Source organism: Cercospora kikuchii (assembly GCF_019650295.1).
Source record: "Cercospora kikuchii DNA, contig_00001, whole genome shotgun sequence".
NCBI lineage: Eukaryota > Fungi > Ascomycota > Dothideomycetes > Mycosphaerellales > Mycosphaerellaceae > Cercospora > Cercospora kikuchii.
This window is the reverse complement of record NW_025408582.1, coordinates 1,549,663-1,564,474: the sequence shown is the minus strand read 5'-3', so window position 1 is coordinate 1,564,474 and position 14,812 is coordinate 1,549,663. Positions and strand designations below refer to the sequence as shown.

The 14,812-nt window shown below is 52.9% G+C and overlaps 8 protein-coding genes across 8 annotated transcripts; 5 read left to right on the top strand and 3 right to left on the bottom strand.

Annotated features, from left to right (window-relative positions):
• Positions 1-188: 188 nt before the first annotated feature.
• Positions 189-2,389, bottom strand: CKM354_000055300 (DNA-directed RNA polymerase III subunit C82; the record flags this gene model as incomplete). The annotated part of the gene is made up of 4 exons (XM_044795642.1): positions 189-1,307; positions 1,364-2,182; positions 2,241-2,297; positions 2,381-2,389. The coding sequence occupies 4 exons, from the start codon at positions 2,387-2,389 to the stop codon at positions 189-191; spliced, it is 2,004 nt and encodes a 667-aa protein (XP_044651577.1).
• Positions 2,390-2,925: 536 nt separating this feature from the next.
• CKM354_000055200 (uncharacterized protein) lies at positions 2,926-4,408 on the top strand (the record flags this gene model as incomplete). Its single annotated transcript, XM_044795641.1, has 3 exons — positions 2,926-3,174; positions 3,234-3,408; positions 3,468-4,408. 3 exons carry the CDS (start codon positions 2,926-2,928, stop codon positions 4,406-4,408), a joined length of 1,365 nt encoding a protein of 454 aa, XP_044651576.1.
• Positions 4,409-4,695: 287 nt separating this feature from the next.
• CKM354_000055100 (uncharacterized protein) lies at positions 4,696-5,191 on the top strand (the record flags this gene model as incomplete). Its single annotated transcript, XM_044795640.1, has 3 exons — positions 4,696-4,727; positions 4,825-4,939; positions 5,117-5,191. The coding sequence occupies 3 exons, from the start codon at positions 4,696-4,698 to the stop codon at positions 5,189-5,191; spliced, it is 222 nt and encodes a 73-aa protein (XP_044651575.1).
• A 514-nt stretch (positions 5,192-5,705) lies between these two features.
• On the top strand, positions 5,706-8,311 carry CKM354_000055000 (uncharacterized protein; the record flags this gene model as incomplete). The annotated part of the gene is made up of 5 exons (XM_044795639.1): positions 5,706-5,742; positions 5,810-6,051; positions 6,119-6,217; positions 6,277-6,329; positions 6,388-8,311. The coding sequence occupies 5 exons, from the start codon at positions 5,706-5,708 to the stop codon at positions 8,309-8,311; spliced, it is 2,355 nt and encodes a 784-aa protein (XP_044651574.1).
• Positions 8,312-9,635: 1,324 nt separating this feature from the next.
• CKM354_000054900 (uncharacterized protein) lies at positions 9,636-11,128 on the top strand (the record flags this gene model as incomplete). Its single annotated transcript, XM_044795638.1, has 2 exons — positions 9,636-9,728; positions 9,800-11,128. 2 exons carry the CDS (start codon positions 9,636-9,638, stop codon positions 11,126-11,128), a joined length of 1,422 nt encoding a protein of 473 aa, XP_044651573.1.
• Positions 11,129-11,201: 73 nt separating this feature from the next.
• Positions 11,202-12,542, bottom strand: CKM354_000054800 (uncharacterized protein; the record flags this gene model as incomplete). The annotated part of the gene is made up of 4 exons (XM_044795637.1): positions 11,202-11,367; positions 11,436-11,545; positions 11,600-12,132; positions 12,272-12,542. The coding sequence occupies 4 exons, from the start codon at positions 12,540-12,542 to the stop codon at positions 11,202-11,204; spliced, it is 1,080 nt and encodes a 359-aa protein (XP_044651572.1).
• Positions 12,543-13,033: 491 nt separating this feature from the next.
• CKM354_000054700 (uncharacterized protein) lies at positions 13,034-13,474 on the top strand (the record flags this gene model as incomplete). Its single annotated transcript, XM_044795636.1, has 1 exon — positions 13,034-13,474. One exon carries the CDS (start codon positions 13,034-13,036, stop codon positions 13,472-13,474), a length of 441 nt encoding a protein of 146 aa, XP_044651571.1.
• A 37-nt stretch (positions 13,475-13,511) lies between these two features.
• On the bottom strand, positions 13,512-14,507 carry CKM354_000054600 (uncharacterized protein; the record flags this gene model as incomplete). The annotated part of the gene is made up of 1 exon (XM_044795635.1): positions 13,512-14,507. The coding sequence occupies one exon, from the start codon at positions 14,505-14,507 to the stop codon at positions 13,512-13,514; it is 996 nt and encodes a 331-aa protein (XP_044651570.1).
• Between the last annotated feature and the right edge of the window lie 305 nt (positions 14,508-14,812).

Genomic DNA, 14,812 nt, shown 5'->3' with positions numbered 1-14,812 from the left:
GAGACCGTAGTCCACCCATGACCTCTGACTCGATGGCCCTTGTTCCAAAGTTCCCGTGAACGCCGTCACAAAATGCAAGTTGAAGCTGACTTTTTCTTCCCTGTTGTCCGACCCTGATCATCCGAAGTAGGGAGTAACAGTAGTAGTAATGCAACAGTCAGGCAGGTAGGCAGGCCAATCGTTCGTCATCACGAGATCAAACTCGTATCCTTGCCCGAGAAATCTCTCAAAAGCGCCACATGCTCGTCCATACGCAAGAACTGAATCATCAATCGCTCCTCAACTTCTCGCCAATGCATCAAAGCGTCCCGCTCGGGTTGGGTAAGCGATTCCTCCTTCGTGTTCATCATCTCGGCTTTTTCCATTAGGCCACGATACGTCTCTCGCTCGCTGCCCATACGCTGAAGGATGCGCGCCATACCTTGGTAAGTCTGCTGCAGCAGGAGGTTGGCAACGCGGTCTTGATCGTGATACCATAAGTAGATGGCTCGACTAGGCTGGCGGGAGTTGTCTTTGGGAACCTCTTGGCCTTCCACGAGGCCGGCAAATTGAAGCTGGGTGAGGATAGCACGTACGTCTTTGACGCGCATCATGAGCCGAGCAGCAATGTCTTTCTCGTCGAGGCGTCCAACGTCGCGAAGCATGCGAACGATCATGGCGTGGACTCTGGTGAGACGAGCCTTGACTGTCTCGTCGATATCGTGGGCAATGAGCGCCTCGGTCAGTGAAGGAAAGTCGACTTTCCATTCGCCACGACCTGCGGCGCCGATACGTCGACAAAATCGCGTCGAGTGTTCCGCCAATAGTTTGAGGTGCTCTTCGATAAGGGACAGCATTTTGTTCTGGTCGCGGTATGACATGAACCCATTCGTTGGCGCATCGTCATCGTCGTCTTCAGAGAGCAGTTCCATCTTGATGCCTATGTCGCCCCAATCTTCCTGGTTCTCTTGATCAACAGCGCGCTTCTTGCCCTTCTTCGGCTTGTCACGCTCGGCTGCTGGTTTGTACAGATGAGCTGCATCCTTCAGATCAAGGCCAAGCGTGAGGTCTAGGGGAGCCCATGTCTTCAGTACCTCTGAGACGTCCATTGTAGTAACGGAAGGAAGTCGGGCCTCCTGGTCTTCCGCATCCTGTTCTTCGTGGATGTCATCGTCACGAGCCTTGATCTTGGACTCGAGAGCTTGTAGTAGAGCTGCGTATACTGTAGCGGTAACGCCACCGAAGTGAGCCTGGGCAAATTGCTCGAGCCGCTGGCTGCGATGAGCGACGGGGTATTGCGCGAAATTGACCGCCAAGATCAAGTCGCTCTATACAGTGTCAGTAACTTGAACCCTGCAGGAGGGTGGTTGGCACAACACAGTACCGGAAGCTTTGGGACAGATTCGTCCGCATCGATGTCTTCATCACGATGAACGCCATTTGTCATTCCGCCATTCAGCTTGGCGCGCTTTGCAGCATGTTCGTTCAAGGCAGCACCTGGCCGCTTGATCTGGCCGCGAGATTCGGCATCGCGGGTGGCGGAGTACTCGTCGGCCTCTTGACGTTTGCGCTTGAGTGTCTTGACAGCGGCCTGGAACTCGGCTTGCTTCTTTGCACCAGTGATCTTACCGTCTGGAAACTGTTCACTGATGACGACAGCTTCGATCTGGGCTTGAAGATCCGCAGCCGGCATATATGCCTGTTTCCCTCGTTTCACCAGAATGCCTGCCTTCAGCAGGGTGCGCAGAGTGTTGTGGAATTGACCAACAGTTGCGACCTTGTCGCCGGCCACTTTGTGAGCGTCCGATGTCCCATTGACCTTGACAGCTCCGTTTGCGTAGCCGTTACAGCTCTCATACCCACTGTCCCGCTTCGAGGCTGGCGCAAAGTCGAATGCCTGCGCGAGATCCCCAACTCTGGCATGTCCGAGCTCCACGAGATTGCTGACGATTTTCGCTGCACCATCGCCGTAACGCTCGGCCACGAGGGCTGTTATGAGGGAAGCACGTATCGATCGAGCCGGGTTGCGCCAGTCGGCGTGGTAGTATGTCGGGCCATCTTCGAGCTGGTGGTAGAGGACGATGTGTTGTTGCAAGAGGACGACGAGAGCCTGGCGCATCTGCCGAGCGGTGATGTGCGGGAACTCGCGACGCAGTTCATGGAGGGTGCGGCGGCCCTTCTGGGCGAGGGTCGAGAAGATTTGCTTTGCGGGCGGTTAGCGGACAAGCCTGCGACGAGACATTGCGCGGGCGCTGGCATACGGAGGCGAGCTGGCCGCAGGAGTCGTTGACCACAAGGGTGCACAGTTCTTGGAGGCGCTGCGTGGTGGGCGTTGTCAGTCACATTCCGCAGCAGCAGCAAGAGCGAGTGGCTTGCGGCGGCGGTCGTCGACTATATATACCTTGCTCATGGTGGACGATGGAACTCTGAGGACCTCTCACGTCGTCAGAGTTGCGTGTTGCTACCGACGATGTCTTTGCATTTGCGCGACGAGGGATCTCGCTCGTCGTCAGAGGCAGCGGTTATGACTGCGCAGTAAGTCTTCGCGAAGTTCGTCGTAGGCTGGTGGGTGACCGTCTCCAGCAGTGCGGGCACAAAAGATTCATCCGCACGGGCGCTGCCGAGTCGACGGACTGTGGTGGGCAAATCTCGTGGTGGTACTGAACAACTGATTTACTCGCAAATTGCACACAATAGCTCCTCACTTATATAGTCCATAATAGTTGATAGCAAATCTACAATCATCTGGTCCTATTGTCGAAATCAAACTGTACCGCGATTGTACGCCCACGGCTATGTGCAGCCGGACCACGACTTTCCTTGCTTACCTATTCGGCCGACCTGACGTCTCGGAATACTTTGAGCTTTTACAGCAGGCCGACCAACGTCAACAACCCATTGCACCCTGCCCACCGCCGACACCACCCGCGAGGGCCCATCACCACCATGATCGCGCGCTCTGCTATCTCCCGGCAGGCTCAGCGCGCTGTCCGGCAATCATGGACCCAGTCTACTAGGGGCTACGCCGCTGCCTCCGGTTCTTTCCAATACCAGACTGCCGACTCCAATGGCATCAAGATCGCGAGCAGAGATATCGCCGGCCCCGTCTCCACCGTCGCCCTTGTTTCCCGAGCTGGTACCAGATACGAGACCTGGCCTGGCCTGGCAGAGGCGCTGGACCGATACGCGTTTAGGGTGAGATGAGGAGTGTTGGGGTATGGAGGAGGAGAGAGTGCTGATGTGGCCATAAACAGAGCACCGAGCGACGATCGACTCTCCGGATACAGCGCGAGTCGGAACTGTTGGGCGCTGAGCTGCAGAGCTGGCACGGCCGCGAGAACCTCGTGGTTGGCGCTAAGTTCTTGCGCGATGACCTCCCATATTTCCTCGAGCTCCTGGCTGAGGTCGCGACCTTGACCAAGTTTCAGCGTGAGTGCATATCACGAAATGAGAAAGAGACAGGGTACCGCAGAATTGACACTCCGCAGCACACGTTATCCACGAGGAGATCCAGCCACTCGCCGAGATGAACGTCAAGAAGCACCTTGCAAACACTGTTGCTCTTGCTACCGAGAGCGCCCACGGCCTGGCCTTCCACCGCGGTCTCGGCGTACCCGTCGTCCCAACCTCTTCTGCCGCCATCAGGAAATATGTCGACGAGGGCACACTGAGCGACTACGCTCAACAGGCATTCTCCAAGCCAAACTTCGCCATTGTGGGTAACGGTGTTGAGTCGGGAGAGTTCCAGAAGTGGGTCGGCGAGTTCTTCTCAGACGTCGGAGACTCACCTGCCGGTGCTCTCAAGACTGAGCAGGCCAAGTACTACGGTGGTGAGGAGCGCATTGCTCACGGCTCTGGCAACACCCTCGTCCTTGGTTTCCCAGGATCAAGCTCTGCTACCGGCGCTTTCTACAAGTCTGAGATTGCAGTCCTCGCTGCACTTCTCGGCGGCGAGTCCAGCATCAAGTGGACTCCTGGTTTCTCTCTTTTGGCCAAAGCTAAGGCCGACACACCACTCCTCAAGGTCTCCACCAAGTCGCATATCTACACTGATGCCGGTCTCCTGACTGTCACTCTCGATGGAACTACCCGCGACATCAACCAGACTGCGCCAAAGGTCGTCGAGGCACTGAAGTCCGTTGCCGCAGGTGTCAGCTCCGAGGACCTCCAGAAGGCCAAGGCCCTGGCCAAATTCAAGGAGCTCGAATATGGCGCATCAACACATGCTGGCATCGAGCTTACTGGTGCTGGTCTTGTCCGTGATGGCAAGCCATACCAGATTGACAGCGTTGCATCGGCGATTGACGGCGTCACAGCAGAGAAGGTGCAACAAGTCGCTAAGGAGGCTCTTGAGAACAAGGCTTCCGTAAGTGCTGTTGGAGACCTTTATGCTCTGCCTTATGCTGAAGAGTTGGGACTTCGTGTGTAAATATCCTGTCATAGAACAAAGTTTCCTTGCGAATTCAGGCGCACATAGTGAGCTGTAACAATATATGAAAGTTTCACGTCTTCCTTCTCGCAGTATTTTGGTGTTTGCTCGAAGTTGTTGACTTGGTCGTGTCGTGAAACGCTCAGTTCGGGCAAATCACGTGCTCTCGCCAAAGCTTCTTCGACCTTTCAACGACAGCTTGTCCGAGTTATGCCGAAGTACCATTGAAGACTGAACACCACACCACACCTCGCACCTCAACACACAGCACATCAAACTCCGACACAATGGTCTTCGCGTGGAAAGCTGCGGGTATCACGTATGTTCCATCGCCCAGCTATCTTCAACTCCAGCCGCGCGCAGGGCGACAGACTCCTGGAACGTACGACTGCTAACGCTTCCCGCGCTCGGAACAGCTACAACCGCTACATCGCCGTCGCTTCGCGCGTCGTCCGCCGCTCGTTGAAGGAGGACAAGAGACTGCAGGCTGAGCGCCGAGGAGAGATGGACTTGAGGTTCGCCAAGTGGGAGGTGAGTTGAAGAACTGGGCCCAGCTGCGGGAAGAGGAAGGGGAAGAAGAGAATGACGAGGCATAGAAAGAGAAGGAGTTTGAGGAAAGAATGGAAGGATAGTTCTTCTGAGAGACGCGGGAAGGAGTGGAACTGGGTATGGAAGTGAACACATGCTAACGAGAGACTTTGTTCGCAGAACGGCAAGCAGCAGGAGATGAAGAATGTTGCCGACGCCAATGCTGAAGCTTCAGCGCAGCAGGCATCGCAATAGACAGTGACGACGGAAGATCGCGAAGTGGCACAGATGTGAGGAGCTGAGACGCGAGGCTCAGAAGGACTGCGTCAGAAGAGACTGCAGAGGGCTGTGAACTGGACGAGAGCTTCCATTTCCAGGAACAGAAAAAGACACCTGTAACGTCTGTATATAAAGCTGAGGAATCGATGGTTGTGTGCTGATACCTGTCCCGTTTGGTGACACTGATTGTCACTGCTCCTATCCACTGGCGTGATGTTCCTACACATTCCAGAGACATTTCTCTTGAGCATCAGCACGTGTATTGGTTGATACGGCTCGAACGTAAAGCATAGCGCTAATGAATGTCAATTGAATGTGAGAAGAGATGCCATTTACCATGGATTACTTTGGAAGCGATGCCTCACAGACTGGTTGTGCCAAGACTTGGACGGTGGAGCACCTCTGCCAGCGCTTTGACTCCATCACAACTGCCTCGCTTTTGCAAACAACATGCCGGTCACAAGTTCACCAATGTGCATATGGTCATATAATGCCTCTCGAGGATGACGATGATGCACTTGTCAAAGGTAAGTTCAACGTGAAATACTGGCTCATGTCCAGAAAATCTAGAGACTGACTGACCCCCCACTTCAGACCTGGACCTCTCTGTTCACCCGAACGGGGCTCGTGGTGACGCCACTGCAGCGACTTCAAGACTGCTCCAAGAAGCACAAGCAATGATGGAGCAACAGCAACGACGGCCCTCCGCCTTCGTCAGCCACAGAAGTGTGCAAGATGTCACGGCCAATTTCATTGCTGCAAGTGGCCAGTTGAAGGCGGGCGAGTTGGTAAAGGATGAGTATTTCACGTTGTTCGAAGCGGTTGGTGCTCTCGAGGTATGCCAATCACTTGACATTGCCTCGCGTGTGGCGAGACACTCGCATGCTAATCCAGCCTTGGCAGATCATGGATCCGAAGATGGACAGTGGTTTCGTTGAGCCCACTGACACGTTCGAGCCGGAGTGGAAGGTGATAGATGAGGACGGGATAAACGGCGAAGAAGTGAGTCTTTCTGTCGATTTGCGTGTTTGTAGAAGCGTACTGGTCTGACGATTGAGAAGGCCCTGTGGATTATGGACGAGCTTATGAGGTTGGAAATGCTTTTCCATGAAGGGTAAGGCGCTGCGGAGATCATGTCTGATCGAAGAAAAACCACTAACAAAGTTCCACAGATATCCTCTCTCACAGAACGTCTTCACTTCATTACACATATTCCGACTGGTTGACCCGGGCAATACTTACCCTTACAATCTGGCTTTATCCGAAGGAAATCCTTCTTTCACACAACGGATCCTTCGAATATACTGCCTGGCTGTGATAAAGTCCTGTCAGCTGGTACTCGAATGCATTCAAGCCCAGACGTACTACGAGGAGGAGGATTTTGTGACCTACCTCTTTGGCAGGGAACTATGCCCCAACATCAGTATCGACGAGGTCACTCAATCGCTGTCCGATATCATCACCGAAATGCTGGAGGACTGCAAGAAGGATCAGAGCGGATTCGAAATCGGGCTTGCAGTGGCCCTCATACAACGACTCGAGATCCGCTATCATTTACTCTGCAGTTTGGAACGTATTCCAGAAAGTGCAGCAACCGTGTCATACTGGACCCGACTACGAGAACAATTCAACCAGGCTACATCGAACCATGCTCTGGCGAAAGCTCTCCCATCTGCGTTCTCGCACAAAGTGCAACGTCAACTCGCGTCAAGCACACCACCGAGACCAATGCCAGAAATGACATGGGAGGAAGCTCAACAGAAGTGGATTCGTCTATGCGACGATATCCTTGCTGGGTACAATGTCACAGCATCTGACAACGTCAAGAGTCCTCATCTCCTGCAATCGGCAATCTGGAGCTTCTCAAGCAGAAACCCGGCTCCTAACACATTCGCCCGCGCCAAACTCCAAGAGCTGATCACCTCTGACGAAAGAGTCGCAGAAGACGTATCACATTTCGATCTTATGCTCGCAGATATCCGAGAGCTAGTGTTGCCCCAAGACTCTCTCGCAGATCCATCCAGCTTCATGGTAGAGGCGACGCACGATATGCGACATCGAACATCCCGGATACTCGAAGATTTCATGATTAAAGCATTCGGCGAATATCTCAACCTCTATCGCGTAATTTGCCAGAATCGTGATAGGATGCGAAGATTGTTCACGCAGTCGATCACACTGTTTGACGAGATGGAGGTCCTTGCGCTCGAGGCTGACGACGAGATCATGAAGATCACTTCTCCTCAAAATGTATCGCCGGAACAGTCTGAGGCATACTATGCAATCTGGACCTGGACCAGGATGTACAAGCTGCGTCTGGTTCAATGGAGCATCCAGCTCGGATTCGAGTCCGACTTGTACCAGGATGATGGCGTCTATCAAATGTACGATGTGCTCACATCGATATTTGCACAGATTGAGAAGTCCACACGAACGAGCGTTTTGTCTGCGATGGCACAGGCCAAGAGCAGGAGACGGCATACCTCGCTCGTGGCGCGAGAGAACAGCATTAGGTGGCTGTCAAGTTTGCAGCAAGAAGCGCACGCTCAACAGAACCTGACTGTGGTGCTTGCGACCTTCTGGGAGTTCCTGGCGAAAGTGGACCTCCTCCCACTGGCTGAACAACGGCCTTATCACAATGAACAACGGCAGTACGAGGCGAGAATGAAGCCTTTCATCAGAGTGCAGTATCAAGTCATACCGAGCCTTGATGACTTACGAAAGTGCAAAACCGATCGAGCAGCGCATCCTTATAATCCGACAGAACTCCAATCACATTTAGAGGCGATGATGGGTTTCTCGAGAAATGCTTCTCATCAGCGTACGATTCTCGAGGAGCTGAAGCAGGTGAGAGATGCGACTCCCAAGGAGGATTCGTTCCGACTTCAGGAACTCAAGAATCTCGAAGCAACATGCTGGGCGATAAAGATCGCTCTCGGACAACTTGTCGGTATTTGCAAGAAGATCGGGAAAGAGCATGAGTCGAGCCCTCGGCTATCACTGAAGGGAGTGGTGGCAGTAACATTGCCCGAGGCCCAAGAGAGGAAGCATGTGTGGTGGGTCGTGCCGAAGATCATCGAAGTCACTGTACCTTGATATAATCAATCTGAGAATGAGGAGACTAGTCATGCTCAGAAATGGTACCGAGATGAAGGTGAGAATGCCCATGAACTCACTGATCGCCCCCATCCGATGCTTTCTTTCATCTGGCGCTGGAGATCACGGATGGTTGTTCCAGATTGGACCCAATGTATGTGCAGTCTGTGGTAAGCTGGGTCGGTGCCAAGCTGATATCGCCTCGCCGTTTGGCGCCATATCTGGTCGGCAGGCTCTTGCCGACCATTCTTGTCACTGCACATGGCAACTCATGTGCTGATGCGTGATCATTTTCTAACAGCCTCGGTGGTAACACGAACAGATCTCTGTGCGTCACGCACGCCATGTTGGTGTTTCATACTAATCACGGTGCTCATCAATGCTTGTCATCATGTAATGACTCCACGGGGTCTTTTCCGATGCCCTACCAGCACAACGGTACGACAGGTAGTGCGATGCTTCGAACAGCCAATTGCTGCGCATAGAATCGCGGCGATCGTGCCGGCCTATGCGGACGTAGCACAGTGGTAAGATCAAATCTGCAAGTCCTCGTCAGATGTCGTACGGAAGTGTGGTCCTCGTCATCACATCACGAGGAAGGAAATTCCTGCCTCGAGTGTCTCCATATTCGTCTTCGCAATTATGCATTGATCAGCTTGATGTCTAGCTTCATGCACGTCAGATGCTCGCCACGATCGACATGGACGGGCGAAAGCGAAGGAGGATGATCTGGAGCAATCAAGAGGAAAAGAGGCCTGCTGGAAATCGGTGGTGTCGTACAGGGAATGTCGGTCGGGAGCAGATACCCCCGTCTGGCTCTAGCCGCTTGTGTTCAGTGCTGCAGTGGAACGAGAACAAACACGCACGGTTGCAAGAAGCTGGGCTTTGCGAATGTCTTCCACCATATGCATCTGCTACTGAGGCTTGTAGTAGGAGGAGTCCAATGGCTTGCAACGAGACCGACAACACCTGAAGGTCGAATTTGAGTTGAGAAGGTTGCACTGACAGCTGCTTGACTCGCGGGAGTGCCGCACCTCGTCAATCTCTCCCCTCTTCCGAACATCTTCTTCACGCTATATCGCGCCCCCAGCTGATGACTCGGCTACTGGGCAAATGACGGGGCTCACATAGATTGGGTCTCAGGACTACGGACTAGGGCTTGCCAATGGCCGATCAGGACTCCACCTGCTCCTCTCGAGTCCACTGTGCGATCCCACGCCGTTCTGCTTCGCCCGCCACACGAGCGCATGCGATATCTTGAGCGCGTCTCGCTGTCTTTCAGGGCACGAGCTGCGCGTGTGCGATTCCCACGGGATTTATCGACATGTCGGACGGAAAGGGAGCTTCAGCCGCTATGGCAACGGACACGAAAACAAAGACTACAGCTTCCACGGGAAAGAAGAAACAGAAGCAGATCGTACGTCTGGGACTTCTTCTGCAGTACAAAGTTGGCAGTGACTAATGTGTGACTTTCTTCTACAATTCTAGGACTTTATCGTTACAACCAGTGATCCCAACAGTGCAAGTAATCTGGCCAACAAGAAACGCGTGCGGTCCGTCGCTGCGCTCAAGTCATGGCCAGAGCGGCGAAAGAAAATCTTTGAACAGCTCGAAAATGCTGGTGGAGGACGGGGAGCGTTCGTGCTAGATGACCAAGGAGTTGCGAGAAGGAAGTCGAAAACGCCGCCTCAACATGATGCTCAATCGTCCGCCGCGCAGCAAGTCTCGCCGCCATCTACTGGTTCGGTGGCGAAGAGGCCCAAGTTCTTTGGTCCACCTTTGCCCGATTCTGCTGCTGCCGCGAATGCTACGTACGCTTTCAACCCGGATGCGCCGACGTTTGTGCCGATCGCGACATCCACTGCCGGAGATATCTCGACTCAGCTTGATACTGCCTTGGAGAGTAGCACCGGGAGCAAAGCTGGGCAGTCTTTGCAGACTACTTACCAGAACTACTTCACCTCGCTCCTGCCACTCCCCGCGCGCGGCTTCGGGGCTATCACTACTTCTGTCGCCGTTCCCGCAACTGTCGCCGATGTGTCGACTAGACGGAAGCGCATGGCAGACGGTTCAGAGAAGCCCATGGAGACTGTCAGCGATATGACTCTGATCACACCTCCTGCTTCACCCCAGGCAGACCCCAGTGCAGGAGTGATAGATCCTTTCTACAACTGTCCTGTGACTTACAAGCCTTGGTTCAACCAGATCTTGCACCATATGATTCACGTTTATGCACCGAGAGGCTGGCCAGCATTGAAAATCACGGCACAACAAGGAAAGAATTGGGAATGGTTCATGACGCAGAAGTCGCTTGAGGAACCGGCGCTGTTTTACGTACGACTGTTGTTTGGTTCCGGCGACATGATCCGACTCGGAGTTTTGAGCGCTGAGATCAGGTACTGGCTGCGATCCGAGGCCATCAAAGCCATCAATGAGGCACTAGGTGATCCTGTGAAGTGCTGTTCAGACGCACTCATTCTTGCTGTGGGCCGCATTGCATTGCATGAACACATGTATGGAGACAGAGGCGGGTCTAGCTCTGTCCATCGACCTGCTCAAAGACGCATGATCGATATGCGAGGTGGCATGGGAAATCTTCCATTCCCGGAGTTAGTCAAACGGCTCATGAGGTGGTCTGATCGGCTCATGGCTGTGGGAACCGGTACGCCACGTTTACTTGAGGATGATGGACCGAATACGAATTTCACTTTGAAGGAGAGTGTCGGAGCTATCGAAGGCTGGGCGCCTCATGAGATTCCTGGCGTTCGAAGCAAGATCAAGATCAGTGACTTGGTGAATGATGACGATGATACTTGATTATGGGATTGAGATTATGCTCATGACCAAACGCGGTACTTGCCAGATCGGATCTCGGCTTTACTGACATTGATCAACCATCCAGTAGCTGGACCTTGACAGCCTTTGCAGAAGGTGTCGATGCCGTGGCGAAAGCCTCTTCGGCTTGCTCCAACTTATACCGATGGGTTACCAAAGGCTTCAAGTCGATTAGACCTTCCGAGACGAGCATGATCGCCTTCGGATATGTCTCTCGGTACCTTTTGCACCCAGTCAGCAGCCGCGCATCGGACCAGAACTATGTTGAATGCGCGATGGCGGAACTTACTGGTACTGGAACCTGATATCGATCTCACGGAACGAAGCGTACATGAAAGGGATTTGCTGGAAGTCTTTGCCTACACCGATTATGAAGACTGTTCCGCCGAATCTGCAAGCCTGAGAGAAGTGTCAATACGAGCACGAGAGCTTGGATTGAGGCGCGAGACTCACATATATGCCGGAGTGAATCGAGCTCTCGACACCAGTGCATTCAATCACAAGCTTAGCCTCCTGGCCCAGCGTCTTTTTGATCTTCTCGCCGACGGCCTGTGGTTCCTCGCCCATCTGCACATGAACAGTCCTCACACGAGGCACAAGTTTCTTCGCAAATGCAAGCCGACTCTGATCGATATCTGTTATGACAATCGGTGCAGCGCCAGCAGCATTAGCGCTCAAGAGAACGATAATGCCAATCGGTCCAGCGCCACATATCACAAGCGGATCGCCCATTCTCACTCCGGAGCGGTCGATTCCAGCAAGAGCCACGCTCAGAGGTTCCAGAAGAGCGCCTTCTTCGAATGTCAAAGAGTCTGGCAACTTGTGCAGCCAAGCTTCTGGGTGGCAATGGTATCGTCGCAGAGTGCCATTAACTGGCGGAGACGAGTAGAAAACCTTTTCTGGACACCCGTGGTACTGCCCTGTTCGACAGAAATCGCAGGATGGCTTGGAGCATGGGATGCCGCATTCGAGCGCGACGCGGTCGCCTAGAGGACATGTCTTTCAGCATTGGACAGATTAAGCAAGTCGTGATACAGGCAAATTATTGGATATTATGCGGCCCATGACCACGATCGAATGCCTCTCATCGATGTGCAGGCTCTAAAACTACCAGGACCAACGTACCTATCTTCAAGTTCTTCACTTCCTCCCCTACGCCGACGACTTCTCCGGCACTCTCATGTCCAAGACCTTGAGACCCGGTGATGAGAGAAGACCCAATTTTGCCATGTTTCCAGAAATGCACATCTGAGCCACAGATTCCTGTTGCGCGAATGTGGATGAGGCATTCGTTGGGTTTAGGCACAGGAGTTGGCTGGTCGAGGATGTGCAGTTCGTGTTCGGGATTGGTGTGGATTGCGATGTTGGGTTGAAGTATCGTAGTGGAAGTGGACATTGTGAGCAACTGACTTTGTTCAGAAGTTTGTAAGATGAAAAGCGATGGGATCAGTGAGATGCAATCGCATTCGAGCTGATTATGTATACTTCACATGCAGTGAGTGGACTGCACGGAGCTCTCTGACCCCTCAATGACATATCATGTACTTCGCTTGCAGGGTATTTGAACTCCGCGTGAAGTTGCAGAGCCGGCGTCTCGATGTGTTCACAGCAGCAGCAGCGAGAGATAATGACAACTATCGTCGGCATGTCTTCTGCCGCCCCATAAACGCGCAGGGTATTACTTCGCAGGCTTCCTATTGAACTCCGAAGAGAGGTGCCTAGTTTGTCATCCCGCTATCTGATTCCTTCGTGGCGGCAGAGCTCGAATTGCCTTTTTGGGAAAGACAGGTGGACTGTCGCACTCCGTGCCACGTTGGTCGTTCTTTTCATCCAAAACAAGCAGTGTTTTGCCTTGTACTTCCGAAGAACATATCGAATTCGCCCAATATGGCATCGAAACATTCGCTGATTGTATCTGTCCTCATCGCCATCATTGCATTACTCTGCTTCCTGGCCATGGATCCGAAAAAGCCAACACAAGACCTGTCTCTTCTCCGGCAAAACATTGATATCAATGATCCGAGATTGTCGCGACTATATCGAGCACCATTGTATAAATGCGACCTGCCGGACAAGGTCGACAAAAGTTACTGCGTTTTCCTTCGTGAAGGCTCTTTGCTTGAAGACCACACTCTCAGGGTTGAAGCCAAGACGGGCGCGAGACTGAGGCCTACAAAGGTCTTCTTCGCTGCACATCGTCTTGCTTTGGAATACTGTGAGAATGGCGCAGAGGACGTCATGCTGGATGCGATTAGAGCTGATAAAGCGGTGGAATGGGTTGAGTGTGAGCGGAAAGTGGGAGAAGAGGAAATTTCGGATGAGCTATAGCTGGAATTCTGTCCTCTCGCTCAATAATTGGATGCTTTCAAGGCGATGGTGATTCCTGGTGATTGTCACTTTCCTGTTGGTCATCATATTCTGATTCCTCGTCGGATTGCGTTTCATCATCAGACTCTGAATCGTCCTCAGATTCCTGGTCGGTATCGGATCCCTCCTCACTCTCAGATTGTTGCCCATTGCTAAACTCATGCTCGCCGTTGATGACGCGGCCGCACTCCTGTATATGAGCATCGAATGTTTCGGCGTTGTATTTTCGTCGCCAGTGCATTCGTCGACGACGATAGTCTTTACAACCTACGCAATGGAATCCCCATTCCACTGGACCATCCGGAGAGGTCACAAAGGGTGCGCGAACAAGTGTTCTGAGATGACCCGAAATGCGATGCTCATCGAGCATTGTATCCCAAAGAGAAGAGGGAGGTGGGAAGCCAAGCCTCGATCCATAGTTCCTATAGTCATATCGTACCATGAGCCGCTCGTGGTATTGCTCGTCAATGCGACTGAAGCAGAGACTGCAAAGTCGACTGCAATCGAACAGGTAGATGAAGCCAGCGAAGTCGTCGCACAGCCTACATTTCCAGCGACTCATTGCCTCGAAAAGATCTTGACATGTAACGCGTGACGCCGCTCCAGTATTGATCATGCTACGGAGAGGGGACAGGCTGTGCTTCACTATTGTCCGGAACTGTGGGATGGAATTGACGACTTGCATAGCTCGTTGATTGACGCGTCGAAAGTCCACGAGGGACTGTAGATCGAGCTGGACAAAAATGTCGCCGAGAAGTTCTTCAGGTAATGCATCCAGGACTCCGAGGTTGTTTCGAGGATTAATGTGATGGCGACCTAGGTCCAAGGGGCAGCCACGTTCGAGGACAGTCTCATCCATCGCAAATCCTTCTCGCCAGGGAAAATGATAGGCAAGTGCTTCCAGTGACTCTGGTATCGGGAGTGATATAGGTGTTGGTGTTGGGACGTATGGCTCCATCGCTCTCAGTGATCGCACTTGTGTAGCGAGACTCATGTCGTGCGAAGTTTGGCGCGAGTCCGGTCCTGATGTACAAGTGCGCTATGGCACGGGCGGGGCCGAAACGGTTCCATCAAATCCTTTATCGTAGCGAAACCTACTGATGCAAGGACGATGATTGGGTGGTGATTATACCGAACAAGTTGGCTCGTTGAGCATGTCTTTGGAAGCCAAGACCTGAAGATTAAGAATTCTTCAGAGAGGGCCGCTCAACCATCGTCCAGGAAATGCATGTGAGAAGAGCATTTCTATACAGTGGGGGAAAAAGTAAGAAATAGAGCAGCAACATACGGAAATTATCT